Genomic DNA, 14,439 nt, shown 5'->3' with positions numbered 1-14,439 from the left:
AATAAATAAATTTTCAATTGCAATCAATAAATATTTAGTAATCAAGCAGCTGCACATTCATGGTTGATCTGAGCCTTGTGTAAATCTTTTACAAGATTGTGATTATAGTTTATTATATAAGAATATATATGTATTGTTATAAATAATGTTACATATAGCATAAGATATTTAAGAAATCACGACACTACATATCAACACGGAATTCAAATTAGAATTAAAAAATACAACATTCAAATTATGTAAATTAAATAAAAAAATTAATAACATGAAACACCGATGTAGAGCAACATCCAGGTCAAAAGGCCAATGACGTCGAATCCTCAAAACAACTTTTCATATTCTTATTCTTTATTTAATTTAATTAATTAATTTTTATTTTTTGGGTTACTTCAAGCGGCTATTGACAATCCCTTCGATTGGGCCACCTATAGGCCTATCCAAGTAGCCGATTCTGCAACTCTGGCCCATTTACAGTTCAGCATACATCCAGTCCATTTTGTTTCCGCACAATTTCTAGTTAAGAGACGGAAACCACACCTTGTACATTATATAATTTATGCATTTCTTTGGAATTTTTTTTTTTATTCTGCATCCAATTTCGAAATAATTTCCTGTTAATCAACGTACAGATATCTGGATTTAGAGACAATTTGGAGATTGAATACGTGTTCTTTAACAATCATTAATATCTGGGTGATCAACGGTTTAAAGACAGATAGCAAGTCACCGGAGCGAAGATTTATCCGATGTTGCAAGAGAACTTGCCGTGTTGTTTTTATTCACTCACCAGAAACAGCCTTGAAGGAGACTGCATTTCTGGTCCAAAGTGTTTACCGATGATTAGAACACAAGTACAATAATCCGGTATTTGTATCTTAAAGATTTACCAGATAGTTGGAGCCGAACAAAAGAAGCAGCTCAAGTAGCCCGAGGCTCAACAAAGACAGATGTTGTCCTTGGGGGTATCACAAAGCATCCTGAGTTTGCTTCATATGATGAGTTCTTGACTATTTCATCAACTGATTTCACCTGTAGCGAAAATGAGAATAGTAAAACCATCAATATTGGTAAATACACAACCATAACGTCAGAGAACAGTATCATTTGTCTTCACCTGCATGCATTATGGATTTTCATTCCAAAAGGTGGGTTCATTAATTTAAATCACGAACTTTGTAGAAATTTGAATCATTTAATCAGATGTTATTCTGTCCCAAAACAATTTCTAAGCCTATCCTTAAATTTTCATTTGGTAAGATGTAGGCTACCTGTATAGGATGCAATTGAAGATTTTTTCCTTGTAGTGCAGGGCTGACAAATGAGACCTCAGTTGGACTTGAATTGAAGATCACCACAATGTAAGAGTAGCTGAGAAGAATTAAGGGTAGCAACTCTATTATTCATATCACCATCAAGAGAAAAACAAACAAACATCGAAATTTTTCTACTCACTTAGAATCCAGTTGGGACAACCCTGGTACACCTTCATGGCCATCTTCAATGCTCATCACAATAACACCAGGAACGGCTGAGGGACCAGTATTATGAAAACATATTCGTTCCTTAAAAGAGAGAGCAAGAGATGGAGAGAAACCATATCATTAAGCGTGCATACTACTGTAGAAAAAAATTTAAGAGCAAATAATTGTTATGTAAAGCTATCATTCACAATTTGGGAAGCAATCCAGGCATGACATGTGTCTTCTCCTCACCTGGATAGCATTTGCTGTCCTCAAACGAAAAAGTGGTGAAGAGTACTGAATACGTAAAACATCTGAAAAGTTCTCCAATGCAGCAAGGATGTGACTCTTTTGAGGCTTGAAGGATGGATCTGCCAATCTTGGTCTTATTCTAGAAAAAGAACCAACACAGATTATCAGAAAAAAGTTATTACACCATATGCTCTTGACAGAAAGCTGAAGAACTAATGTTGTCACCTAAGAAATGCAAAAGAAGACCAACTGATGATAATTGGAAAGTGAGTCCTTACAGTGGCCAGTTCTTCTCATTTTTCTCTTTTGGAGGGAGGCCAACACCCCAATTATTAGAATTGTAACTGAAGTCTATCCTGCAAATGTTGACAAGCAAACTCGAATCTGAGATAACGTCATTGAATCCTATTCATGTTCAAGTAATAGGATTTCAAATGTCTATGATCAATGACAAGTCCAAGTAATAACTCTGTCATAGTATAATTATCAGGAAAGGAATAATAATTTAGCAAATAAAAAAAGATTGAACAAGAAAACATCAAATCCATTTCAGTAAATACAACATTATTTTTCAAACGATAATAGCAGTGGACCTGTTGAGCCAATCACCAGAGTTGTACGAATCACGATCAAGTGACTTTGAGCGCAGGATCTCATCACCACAGTGGAAAAATGGTATTCCCTAACAGAGAAAAAATCATCACTGACAACATGTAAAAGCTAGAAAATGAAATATGCAATGTGTCAAATTCTGATGAATGTTTGCTTTTATAAGTATACAAAACCTGTCCAAGTGCAATTATACTTGTTGCCAAATGATTTATCCTACATCTTTCATCTACTGAAATTCCCATCGGGGTCTGCAAGTAAATCAGCTTAATTAGACTGAAGTTAAAGGTGCACAAGAAGGTGCAAGGGTCTGTTGATCATACCTTCAAACTCACAACGTCAAACAGGGTTTCATTGTCATGAGCAGAAACATAACTAATCTGAAAAGCAATCAAAGATGTCAATCACAAAGTTATAAGAAATCATATCATAACGTAGTCTCATTTCCAAAAACCTAAAGTCATGCTGTTATCACATTGAAAACACCAAGAATAGTGGTAAAAATAACAGGAAATTTGTACGAAAATTTGGGATTTGTGAACAGAAACATTAATAGATATTTTGAGAAATATTTTCACAAAATTTAACATGACAGTCCATGGCTAACAGGATGGAAATGCCACAGCAGTGATCATAAAATGATAATCTTTTTACATTGAACATCATTGCAACAATTTAAGCTTATGTATATTGAACAATAACACCCAGATACAGGTCATATAATACACAACCTCCATATAACATGAAATTCTTAGTAACAAAAATAAAACAGGAACGCATATTAACAGCATCTATGAAATTTCATACCATGTCAAACAACTGGGGTCAAAGTTACATTTCCCCCTTTTTTCCCCAAATAGAAATCAAATCTGAAGTCTGAAAATCTCTGTACAAGCTAGATAGTTGGGATAACATATTGTTTCCCAACATGAAATATCACTGAATCTCTAACCATCCCATATTCAATAAATAACTTCTTATCAGTAGAATAAGAACAAAGAATCCAAAAAGATATAAATTGACGTCTTTGAACCCTAGACAAGATACAGGGGGTTATGCTGTGACTTGGGGCATAATCAGTTGCATCAATACTTATGCCGGCTCAGCTAAGAACTTGGCAGAGGCTAAGAAAGTCTGTTTCACCGCATATTGTGACTAAAGTATTATTAATGGCTCTTTAATGTGCTATGTTGCAGCATTTATTACATATTTCCAATATAACACAGGAAATTTTCAGCAAGAATGCTGTTGGACATGTGTCCCAGGAGAATATTTCATCATGCATCTTAGTTAAAGATGACAAGAAGCACACGAAACTGGAAAGCAGGCATGTAAAATCATGAGAAAGATTGTATATACAGAGATCTTACTGTTTCAGTAGGGCATAATGCATAAGCAACAGGTGTCCCATCGTAAGTTTTAACTTCTGATCCCTTAACCTAATAAAAGCATCATAAATAAATGTTAAGTTGAACAAAGACCATATTTTGGTCATAATATTCCGGGAAAGGGAAAAAGAATCACTGCAAATTAACATTATAGAAACGACATACTTTGCATGAGTTACTTTTTTAATAAAAGAAAACATGCATAAACCAGAAGCATAAGCATACCGTAGAAGAATTATTCAATACAGATGTATAAGAGTAAAGAAATATCTATTTCAAAAACTGTCAAAGCAACATGAGTAGAAAACTTTATAGGTGGAAGTGACCATATTATTGCTCCATCATTAACTTCTAGACATATAACTATAATTTTAGACACGGACAAACTGCTTTTTCAATCACATACCTTGTTTCCCTCACTGTTGGTTAGCTGAAAATCCCTCAAGTTTGCAGCCAAACCAACCTGCAACACATGAAATTACTTCATTTTTCCAGTATATCTAAGAAAAATGAAATACCTTAGGATCATTTGAAAGATGAGGGAAAGATTATAGGAAGGGCCTAAAAATTTGTAACAATTTATTATCAAGGGTGGCAAGCACAGTTTTGTACAGATGAGAAATAATCATGATGGTTTTGTGATCATGGTTGTCAATATCAAATTCAACCTAAATCCTTAATTTTTCTAAGAGAAACAAGGCAACGGATAAACATTATTATGAGCACAATAGATGCATGCTTATTAGATGACAATGGATTTATGCATGCTAAAGCAGATCACGTTTTCTTACATGAATGTGCGAAGTTATACATTCTCAGTTCCTTAGGAAACGCAGATGAAATTGAAATCTAGAAGAAAAAGGTATGCTGGCAGCTTTGAAACTAAACCAAAAATGTAGGCTTCTGAAACAAACTTATATATCGATTAGAATATTCTGGAATCCAAACGATTCAAAAACAAAAAATTTCTAGGAGCTCAGTTTGCATGCTACCTAATCTTAAACTACCAAACAGAAATTAAGTAGCTAATACCACTCAAGCTTTGATATTCTGTAATTAGCTCCAAACCTTAGGAGACAAACTCAATAGCAAGGCATCAAAAGTGACTCATAATTAAACAGGTTGGCTCAGATGCCTAAAATGCAGAACCAGTATTTCATTTCTTTTTTTATTCCAGTCAGTCATTCTTCAAATCTCTTGGGTTTGATGCTACTGAACCAAATCCATTTCCGACAGGGTGAGCACAAAAAAAATTGGATCAATTTTTTCATTGCAAGTATATTTGACTTTTTGGGGTTTTCCCTTCTTTCCATTCCCCATCCATAGGCAAAGCATTTGAATTTACATCATAACAAACTGAGGTCATATCACCATACTAGTATCTAACTTTGGAAACTATTTATTTGACATTATCAAATATGCAAATGCATCACACAAATCTACCTGGATGTGGTCTTTTGCTGCAGCTAGCATTTGTTCTTCAACAGCTTTCGTACCATGGTCATGACCATTAGGCTGCAGATAGGCAATGAACAAGCACTGTCACCAGAAGTATTATATAAAGACTTTCTTTACTGAGGAATGACAGAAAACATGCATTGTGGAAAGAAACTTCTCCATGAAGAAGGCAAGATACATTGATTTTTGACTAAATTTTAGGAAAATTCAAATTAAGAATCAACCAAAAATCAAATATTATTTCTCCAAGATCATTTCATATATTTTCTAAAGCTCGCCACCATGTATTCTAAAGAAAGGTTTTAACAAAATTTAATAAAATGGTCAAACTCCAATGTCAAACAATACAGTTTGGCCAACCAGATACTTAGGAAACAAGATTTCCAGTTATTGACCTGCAAATTGCAGCTGAAGACCCTACAGCAACAAAAATCTAAAGAGACACAAAAACAAAAACCTTGAGAGATGGACAAATTGGTGACTAGAACTAATGACATCTGCCAAAATTTAATATTGTAAATTTACCAGCGAATCAGTTCTCAGATGACTTCAGAAATAAACATGATTTCTTTAGCACATAAGAACTGATGGTTAGTTACTTTCTCATATTTTGATTTAGTTGAAAAGGTTATTGTCCGTCAGGTGTTGAAACAAAAAGATCATGTCAAAATGTTAGTTTGAGCGGCTACCAAAAATTTTTTGGTCTTGGAAAGTTGCCGCTTGAAAGGTGCATCACATGACAACACAGTATATGCATCAATGCTTCCTCACCCCGAAAACAATTAAATCCCTTCTTCACCCCAAACCTATTATACCACCCCAAAATGTTTTATCGACTGAACTAGCTACCAAACACAACCCCAACAAACAATTGAAAAGGAAAAAGGAAAAATATTTGAATACCTGTAGCAATAAGCCTGTAACAAACCCCTGCTGAAGAGGAGGGCCAAATGGAGATCCGCCAAGCATTGCATCTCGAATTCGATCATTAAAACTGGAGCAAATCTTAAAATCATTTTCAAAAGAAAAATGCTTCTCAAAGATTAACAAAGAATAAACAACAAAAGTGACAACATGGTACTCTTACTAGATGAAAGTGTTAAGTTACTGCTTGACCTAAAATCTTAAGCTGGGGATTAAGGGCTCAAACAATAGTGTTTAGCTCTAACAAAAAGCATCAGCAATGAAATGGCCAAAAAAGCCACCTCAAATATACGGTTCCCATTTAGTTTTATAAAACTAGACAGTGCTTACCAGTCAAGGCTTCCAAATGTAATGCAAAATACATCTTCATTCTTTCTGGTTTTTCCTGAAGATGTTACTGTCAATGCATGCCAGATACAAGCGGCAATAGATGCTGTACAATCCTATAATTTGTCAACAAGCTAACCATGAAATGTTCAAGGGAAGACATCTTCATACTTTCTGCTTATCACATAAAGCAATAATATGTTTTAGTTTCTTTTTTTCCCTTTTCCTTCTTTTTTTTTAATTTATTTTTACCGACCTTTATTACGAGTTCATAGATTTTCACATTTGGGACCATTGTTGGATCCTACAACCTTGGTAATTCTTGGGGGATATAACATCCTAAGTAGATTGTTCCAAGGATTTGAACCCCTACTATTTTGGTTGAAACCAAAGCGGGGTTAGAGAACAAATGGTTCAGATGAAGAAAGAGTACCTTCCAATTCCAGTCCCAGAAAGATTGAACTGTGAAGCATTTACTCCGCGTCCATTTTTAGCAACTTCACCAAAGTCCCATCCTTCACCATATCTAGAAAGAGGAACCGTGTCCGGATGAAATTATGCAACTGCTATATTAAACTGAAAAATAGGATATTTGTATGTGGAAAAAGAAAAAAGAAAAACTAGTGCAATGCTTATTGTCAATCCACGATGAATACAACTAGGAATTTACAACTGGCAAAATAGGAAAACCAAAACTTTGTAGTTTGTACTTACATATAGATACTTGAGCCATCAACTCCATGTATTTCCTTCGTTAGGCTATGAAGTGCATGTTTTGCTTTCATCTAAGTACATATCAAGTAAGTTATCTATTAGATGCATGGTTATGATAAAAGAGTCAGGACAAACAAGTCAAATCATATAAACTTTCATCCCATATTGCCATGTCAGAATTTAACATCAATCATTCACAGAGACGGCATCACTAGCAGTAAATAAGTAACCTAGGAAAACTGGGAAAATAGCCAAAATACATGCAAGTAGGATTTAAAAATAGCATTTAAAAAGAAGCTTTTAAATAGGTTCTCAAAAACAGAAGTGAACTTCTCTCTAAATAACCAAATATCGAAGCAAATAATTAAAAAGGAAGTATTTAACGCAAAGGTCCACTAATGAGTGTTTCATACTAATTCTTATTTAATGCCAAAGTCCATTAACGAGTGTTTCATACTAATTCTTTCTCCAAGTGCAATGCTATGATGCCAAACGATAATTGGGCTGTCGTGCATCTGATGCAATTTTTGCATCAGATGCAGATTTGCTAAATTCCTAGAATTGCCTAGACGTTTGGTTAGAGTAAGTAACCAAATAATTAAGCAAATAATGTAGATAATAAGAAATTAAAGGACGGAATAAAGCAAGCAGACATAAATAGGAGACAATAGAACTGCAGCCCACGAATTTCAGTTCAATTCTGAATACAGAACATGATGAACTTCTCTGTAAAAATTTGATAAGAAAAGTCTGAAAGAACACAGTCAAAAGAATATCATATACCATTGTACTTTTCATTATATGGCCCATAAGGTCAAATCGAAACCCATCAACCTGACAAAACCATAATAACATAAAATATCAATAATTCATGAAGCCACCGGTTAAATTATTAGAACAATATCTGCAAAAAAGCATAAATAACATAAACTATATTAAGCTAAAACTTTATTTACTAAATAAAAGAACACTACAGTTAATTATAAAGAAAAAAGGGAAGCAACCCTTGTAAACCAACAACCATGTACAACAGGCAGTTGCATCATGGGACAAAGAAACACAGCATGTTGCAATGATTACCTTATAATTGACCGCCCAGCATAAAAGATCATCAATAATCAAACGTTCAACCATATAATGCTCGCTAGCAGTGTTATTCATGCATGTACTGTGCTCAATAAAGCCATCACTGTTCCTCCTCAGATAATAACCTGGAACAACCTATGGAAAAATTTTGTGTCACCTTATTTGTAGTATGTCATTCTACCGGTCAAAATGCTTGTGAGCAGTGTTATTATGATTTTCAGTAATAAATGATGACCTTATCGAGAACAGAATTATCATCGAAAGGCCCACTTCCTTGCAGATGATTGTAGACAACATCCAACACAACATGAAGGCCAATATGATTAAGAGCCTGCAGGAAACCAAAAAGATAAAGGATTCTGTTGACTGTATATACAACAAAGACCTAAAATCTCCATGAAATTATTGGCCATTTAACCTGAACCATTCTTCTGAACTCAATTGTTCGGCAAGAACCATTTGGGTTACTCGCATAGCTTCCTTTCGGAACTCCCCAAAGAACAGGATTGTACCTGTATAAGACAACAGATAAAGAAAGCTTTATAAGTTTACAGAAGAAAATAAATTGCAATTATTCACCAAACCAGCATTCATGAGCTCACCCCCAGTTATACCCATCATCGTTTTGAATAGCCGTAATCTGAGCTTGTTGCTCAGTTGAATCAGGTGGTAATTTTTCCAGCACCTCGGCATCTGCAAAAGATTTGATGCCACATGCACAAACAATCCACCAGGATGAGAAGGTATTCTGACCAAAGAAAACCTAACCCCAAAAACATAAAAGCTGAGCTACCAGAAAAGAGATCAGATACTGACCTTTCACAAAATAAATTGGAGTGCTATAGTTTCAAAGAAAGAAGTTGAAAATTGTAAATTTACATGATTACATCTGATGAATTATCTCATTTACCATAAAAAAGGATAAAATGCTATCACGACTAATTATAGAAAGCAAGAAAGGGACATATAGAGATCTTACAAATCCATAAATATGAGAGAACCAACATAGGACACATTTTAGCAACATAAGACATGAGAGAACCAATAAATATGATCTAGGTGATAATGTGATAATCTTAAAATAAATACATTGTAGTACACAAATCCAGAATAGTTGAAGAAACCTCAAGTCATCTATACTGAAATTATTCATGAAACATGCAGCTTCAACATCAAGATACATTAAGGCATCTCTTTCAAAATAACTGGGGGGTAAGTATTCAGATTCCTTTCAACTAAAGTTTAGTAAAGACTGTCCCCTTTAATTCATATTCAGGATATTTGACAACTTTTAAATGCATATTACATTGCACGCATGAGACATGTCAAAAAGTCATATTCATCTTCAGAAAGCTTGTTGCAAAATTCTTAGATTTCTACTCCACAAAGATTCATTTTTCTGCATCTGGATTTCACATGTACTGTTTCCGAATTTGTAAGCTCATTATTCATACTAGGCCTCATTTCAATATGTAAAATAGTCAACATATCAGAATTAGAATGCACAAAATTTATCTTTTATGCTGCCCAAAGAAGCAGCATGGAAAACATAACCCTCTCCTATAAGTTCGGCTAGTAACCACCCAACAGGTATAATAAATTACCAATCCAGGTAAGGATCCTACATCACCATAAAACATGTTATGTTTTTCTGAGGGTTGATGGGAGGAAATTTAATGGATTATCAGAGGCTAACTTAAACAAGGTTGGAATAAGCAACAAACTTACCCACACTCTTCCAGTTCTCCTTCCGGTCATCAACACCGGCGAATTGGAAGGTTGGAAGCAAATGGACGTGAGTCAGACCAGCATTGGATAATTTCTTTAGATGACTTACACCTGCTGAGTTCTTCAAGTAGGAAATGATTCACTGTTAAGTCATATCAGACTGATGCAATTTTTTCTTCTTTGCATGAAAATAATTATTTATAATGAACATGAATACTCTATTTAAAAAAATGAACACAATTATTCTATCTAAATTTTCTAGTTACTTTTATTATGTATGGTCCAACTAAAGACAAGTAGATTATAGGTCAGACATTGAATTTAGGACAACAGCGTATTTTTCAGTGCTGTGAAATTCTAAAGCTACCTTTTAACAAAGCCAGTCATCAGATATGAAAAATAAATAATAAATTATACCTGCAGATGCCTTTTATAACAAAACAACAAATGCCCATTGTATAAACAATGGAAGAGAGCTTATTACACAGTATTTATGCATCCTCATTAAATAATGTCCCCAATTAAGATAAAACATTTTAAACCAAAATTCTTATCTTTGATCCTTGTTACGTCAAAAATGAAGACCAATCATAAATTCATAAAAGTTTAAATAATGCTATTACCCAAAATAAATAAATAAAATCTAATCAAATATATATCTTCTGTTCTGATTAGAAAAACGCCATTGCCAAACATTTAATCTCTGTTCTTAGGATCTACGTTAGAGCATGGTAAGGTATATTTCTTCAGTGATTTGCAGTATAGGCAAATAATAAATCTCCATAAACAATTCTAGCAACAAGGATCATAAAAACAGAAATACCTGCAAAGTGAAAGCCAGATAACCGCCTCGGAAATCAGGATGTACAGTGTGGTCGCTGACACTGCAAAACAGAGTATTATAATGAAAACGGACCAATAGAACTCTGCAGCATGAGAAAAATAATAATAAATTCAAGAAACCCAGTTTGTAAAACATAACCATATAATTTGATCTTTCTGACATTTAGTAGACTAAACATGCCAAAAGCAAGACCCCCTCCCTCCGCAGATTTTTCATTGTGTTAAAAAAAATAAAAAGTAGAGCAAGGCAACCCAACAGTTGTGACTTTTGCAACTCTATAATTTTAAAACTTGGAAACAAGGACTTTCCTTAACTCATGAACTGCAAAACTATTTCAAAATTTTCTAGCAAACATTTAATAAAATATCTTGCCTAAAAAATTTATCACATGCTTTGGAGAAATAAATCAAAGAAACGTTAGATAACAACCTTAGGGAAGGATTCTATTTTTACCTGAAGTCCCTTACATGCAACTCATAAATACTTATGTCTGAGAAAGAAAGTATATCAGGTTTCTCATACACCAATTTATCCCATCCTTCTGGTTTTAAAGTATCAGAATCAAGATTGACCAACAGTGTTCGCCGACCATCTGATGAAAGCCTGCTCCAGCAAGGAAACAGTGTGAACGTCATGGGAAATGCACATGCATGATGCATAGCCATCAAATACAATGAAATTAGATAGTGAAAGATACAAGATTTTTAACTTTAGAATATAAAAAACCTTAGCTAGTTTCAGAGAATTGTTTGCTAACTGAGACAGCTAGCATACCCTCTAGCATATGGATCATTTGCATAGCATTTCTCAATTTGCAATGCACTTGGATGGTAGACAGATACTTCATACACATAGTAACAACCTTCCCAGCTTTTTGGGCCTTTAATACTCCAAACACCATCATTCTCCTTGAGCTGAACAACTTCTAGAGGATTTCCACCTAATGGATCTCGATAGATGCAAGCAGATACTGACTATTTTAATGGACAAATAAGAAAATTAAAAAATTCACGTGTGGAAATGAAAATGTCTTCAGCATCCACAAACTATATAGTAAACATTAGTTCTGAAATATAATTTACTTGAGCAGTTGGAGCCCAAAGGTAAAGTGACACAGTTTCTTCTGCATAAAGTGCCCCAAGAGGACCATCATATGAGAATAATTCATCCAGGATACCAGGTAACTGTAACCCAGTAGCATCGCTACATTTCCTATCAGCTGCAACCAAAAAATTAAATACATAAATAAATAAGAGAGAGTGGGCTGCAAAAATATCAACAGGAGACTGTATTTAAGATTGCAGAAGTATAAAAATGATCATAACATCAGAGATAGGGAACTTCAACGCTCATGTAATTACATATAAACAGTGAACAGATGGTAAAATAAACAATATTACACGATGAAGACAATGTTGTCAACATGTAAGCTGGAAAATGAATGTTGATAACATTAAGTCTCAACAAACCGAAACAGGCCAGGGAAGAAAAGTATTTCTATGGTTTCTGCCTTCTGCAGTGAAACGCCATCCTAGGTCTATGCAGTAAAAGATTAACTGATACAATTAAAACTTGTCCCATTCTCATTAACAAGTTCCCAAAGAAAATAAATATTCGGTCATGCCAACATATACAGTGATTTGTCAATCAGTTATGCTTATAATACACCAATGATGCCCTCTTTTCCTTCAATTAAATAGTGCACCAATCATGAGTATCATAAAAAGAGACAAACACAGCAAAATGCGTACAATTGTAAGTACCAACTGCTAATTGGCATTTGAGGAGCAATTTGGCGTCTGAACCAGCAGGCACCTTAAAAGCTTTGTAATCTCGAATATGGGGAAACTTTTCAATCACCTAGAACATAATTAAGTTTGAGAAAATTTCCCAACATCAGTAGCCATTCAAAATGCATAGAAACCCGAAATTAGAGAGTTTATATAGTCAAATCATAGTGAACCCAAAAGTCTAATAATTTTGATACACATTACATTTGCTGGAAGGCCGCCTTTGTCTTCTTGAAGCTCAATCTCAACGTCCGCACCTGTATAAATGTAAATAACGCCAACATTTAGTTACATTCATTCAATTTGATTAAACAGAATTTTTTTACTCCAACGCGGCAGTTATAGTCAATAGAGTAAAAACCTTGAATCCCACCATACGAAATCGATAAGGCAGCAGTTCTACTAGCATACAAGTAGCAGGAGCCATCCGGGACATCAACATTCCAGGCGATTATGGATTCACTAACCCAGTACGCCCTCGAGTATAACAAGCTATCCCCCAAATCATCATCCTTTTTTAACAGAATTAAAATGTAAAACAAATATTACTCCTTTTTTAACAGAATTAAAAAGTAAAACAAGTATTACAAAAAAAAAAAATCCACAATTCATAAATAAAATTTAAAAAAATAGAAAGTGAAGACGGAGACCTGATCAGAAGCTGACGTGGATAGTTCAAGAGGCATAGAGGAGGAAGATGAGGAGGAGGAGCAGCAGCAGCAGCAGCGAAAGCGAGGGTGGACACTTTCTCTGTAGAAGAAGGTCGCAGTAGGAGCAAGTGTTGGTTTAGAGGCGAAACCAGGAGAAGGACACGTGGCAGGACGAGGGGAAAGTAGGGGGAGGTGACCGTTGGCCGTTGAAAATGCAGAAGAAAGAAAAAGTGGCGATGACATTTTTGCTAACAGTTACTGAGAATCACTGTGTTTGCACTTTGCAGATCATTTTTTTTTCCCTGTTTTTTTCGTTTTCCCGTGATCCTATGTAGATCATCAACAGAATAACATATTTGCATTTTAAAAATATAAAAACTTCACATTAAATTAAAAATATCAATGTTCATATTCAGAAAATACATACATACGCATATGTATTTGTGTGTGTATATACATACATACACACACGAGAAGTGGTATTTCAATTTAAATTTTTACCAATTGATATTATACAATTTAATGATAGTTACTGAAAATTAAAGAAGTTTTTAATGATATCAATTCATCTACTATTGAACTAAACGAGATTAATAGCTCAAATTTTATGTCAAAAATTAAGTTGGTTTCACACAACATTAAGTTTAATGATATGTGGTACCAAAATGCTATTACGATCACATCCTATAAGCATAATAATTTTCTTATAATTAAATAAAGGGCGAGAATCCCTTACTAAAAAGTTTTTATAATTTTCAATTTTCATGACCTCAGAAAATAAGTAATGGCTTTCTAAGTAGGCAAAACTGACGAACTCAGTATGATTTTAAGATTTTGAATTAAAATCTTTAATTATTTTAAATGATGATATCATCTATATTGTTATACAGAAAAAGTGTGAGTAGATTTTGATTTAATAATACGGAGAATAGAGAGAGGAGAAATTCCATGGATGGAGGAGAGAGAATAGAGCATTAATGAGGAAAGAGAGAACAAAATATTAATGAAATTAATAAAGTCATGTCATCTGATCTTCACCATCCATTTTTGTTAAATCTAATGAATCAAAATTATTGTAAAAAGTTGTGTTTATATTTATATTTCTTGAACCTACCCATATATATATATATATATATGTATATATGTATATATAGATGGAGGAGATGAGTATATTTACATCATAGAATTTATAGAGATTTAATGGTCTAA

The 14,439-nt window shown here is 34.0% G+C and overlaps 1 protein-coding gene across 4 annotated transcripts; it reads right to left on the bottom strand.

Moving 5' to 3' along the window:
• Positions 1-655: 655 nt before the first annotated feature.
• Positions 656-13,576, bottom strand: LOC18043634 (pullulanase 1, chloroplastic). 4 transcript variants are annotated; one of them, XM_024186474.1, is made up of 28 exons: positions 13,231-13,576; positions 12,942-13,092; positions 12,785-12,837; positions 12,542-12,650; positions 11,873-12,009; positions 11,565-11,764; positions 11,244-11,393; positions 10,770-10,830; positions 9,947-10,067; positions 8,821-8,911; positions 8,637-8,730; positions 8,454-8,549; positions 8,213-8,353; positions 7,916-7,966; positions 7,133-7,203; positions 6,852-6,944; positions 6,071-6,161; positions 5,153-5,224; positions 4,116-4,172; positions 3,692-3,760; positions 2,645-2,701; positions 2,498-2,572; positions 2,306-2,394; positions 1,991-2,068; positions 1,713-1,851; positions 1,453-1,562; positions 1,269-1,368; positions 656-1,029 (listed from the first exon to the last, which is right to left on the bottom strand). In XM_024186474.1, exons 1-28 carry the CDS (start codon positions 13,471-13,473, stop codon positions 919-921), a joined length of 2,910 nt encoding a protein of 969 aa, XP_024042242.1. In that variant the 5' UTR covers positions 13,474-13,576; the 3' UTR covers positions 656-918. The 4 variants fall into 4 exon arrangements, with proteins under 4 accessions (XP_024042242.1, XP_024042243.1, XP_024042244.1 ...); XM_024186475.1 differs by having other exon boundaries at positions 12,554-12,650; XM_024186476.1 differs by lacking the exon at positions 7,916-7,966.
• Positions 13,577-14,439: the final 863 nt, after the last annotated feature.

Source organism: Citrus clementina, unplaced genomic scaffold, assembly GCF_000493195.1.
Source record: "Citrus clementina cultivar Clemenules unplaced genomic scaffold, Citrus_clementina_v1.0 scaffold_4, whole genome shotgun sequence".
NCBI classification, from domain to species: domain Eukaryota; kingdom Viridiplantae; phylum Streptophyta; class Magnoliopsida; order Sapindales; family Rutaceae; genus Citrus; species Citrus x clementina.
The sequence above is the reverse complement of the archived record's forward strand: the minus strand, read 5'-3'. Positions and strand labels throughout refer to the sequence as shown.

Bases quoted from the DNA above. Each gene is read 5' to 3' on its own strand.
- LOC18043634 (XM_024186474.1), bottom strand. From the start codon at position 13,473: ATGTCATCGCCACTTTTTCTTTCTTCTGCATTTTCAACGGCCAACGGT. The intron at 11,394-11,564 runs GTATGCTAGCTG...TTGCTGGAGCAG, and splicing joins AATGATCCATATGCTAGAGG to GCTTTCATCAGATGGTCGGC. The intron at 10,831-11,243 runs GTAAAAATAGAA...TCTGTTTTGCAG, and splicing joins TTGCATGTAAGGGACTTCAG to TGTCAGCGACCACACTGTAC.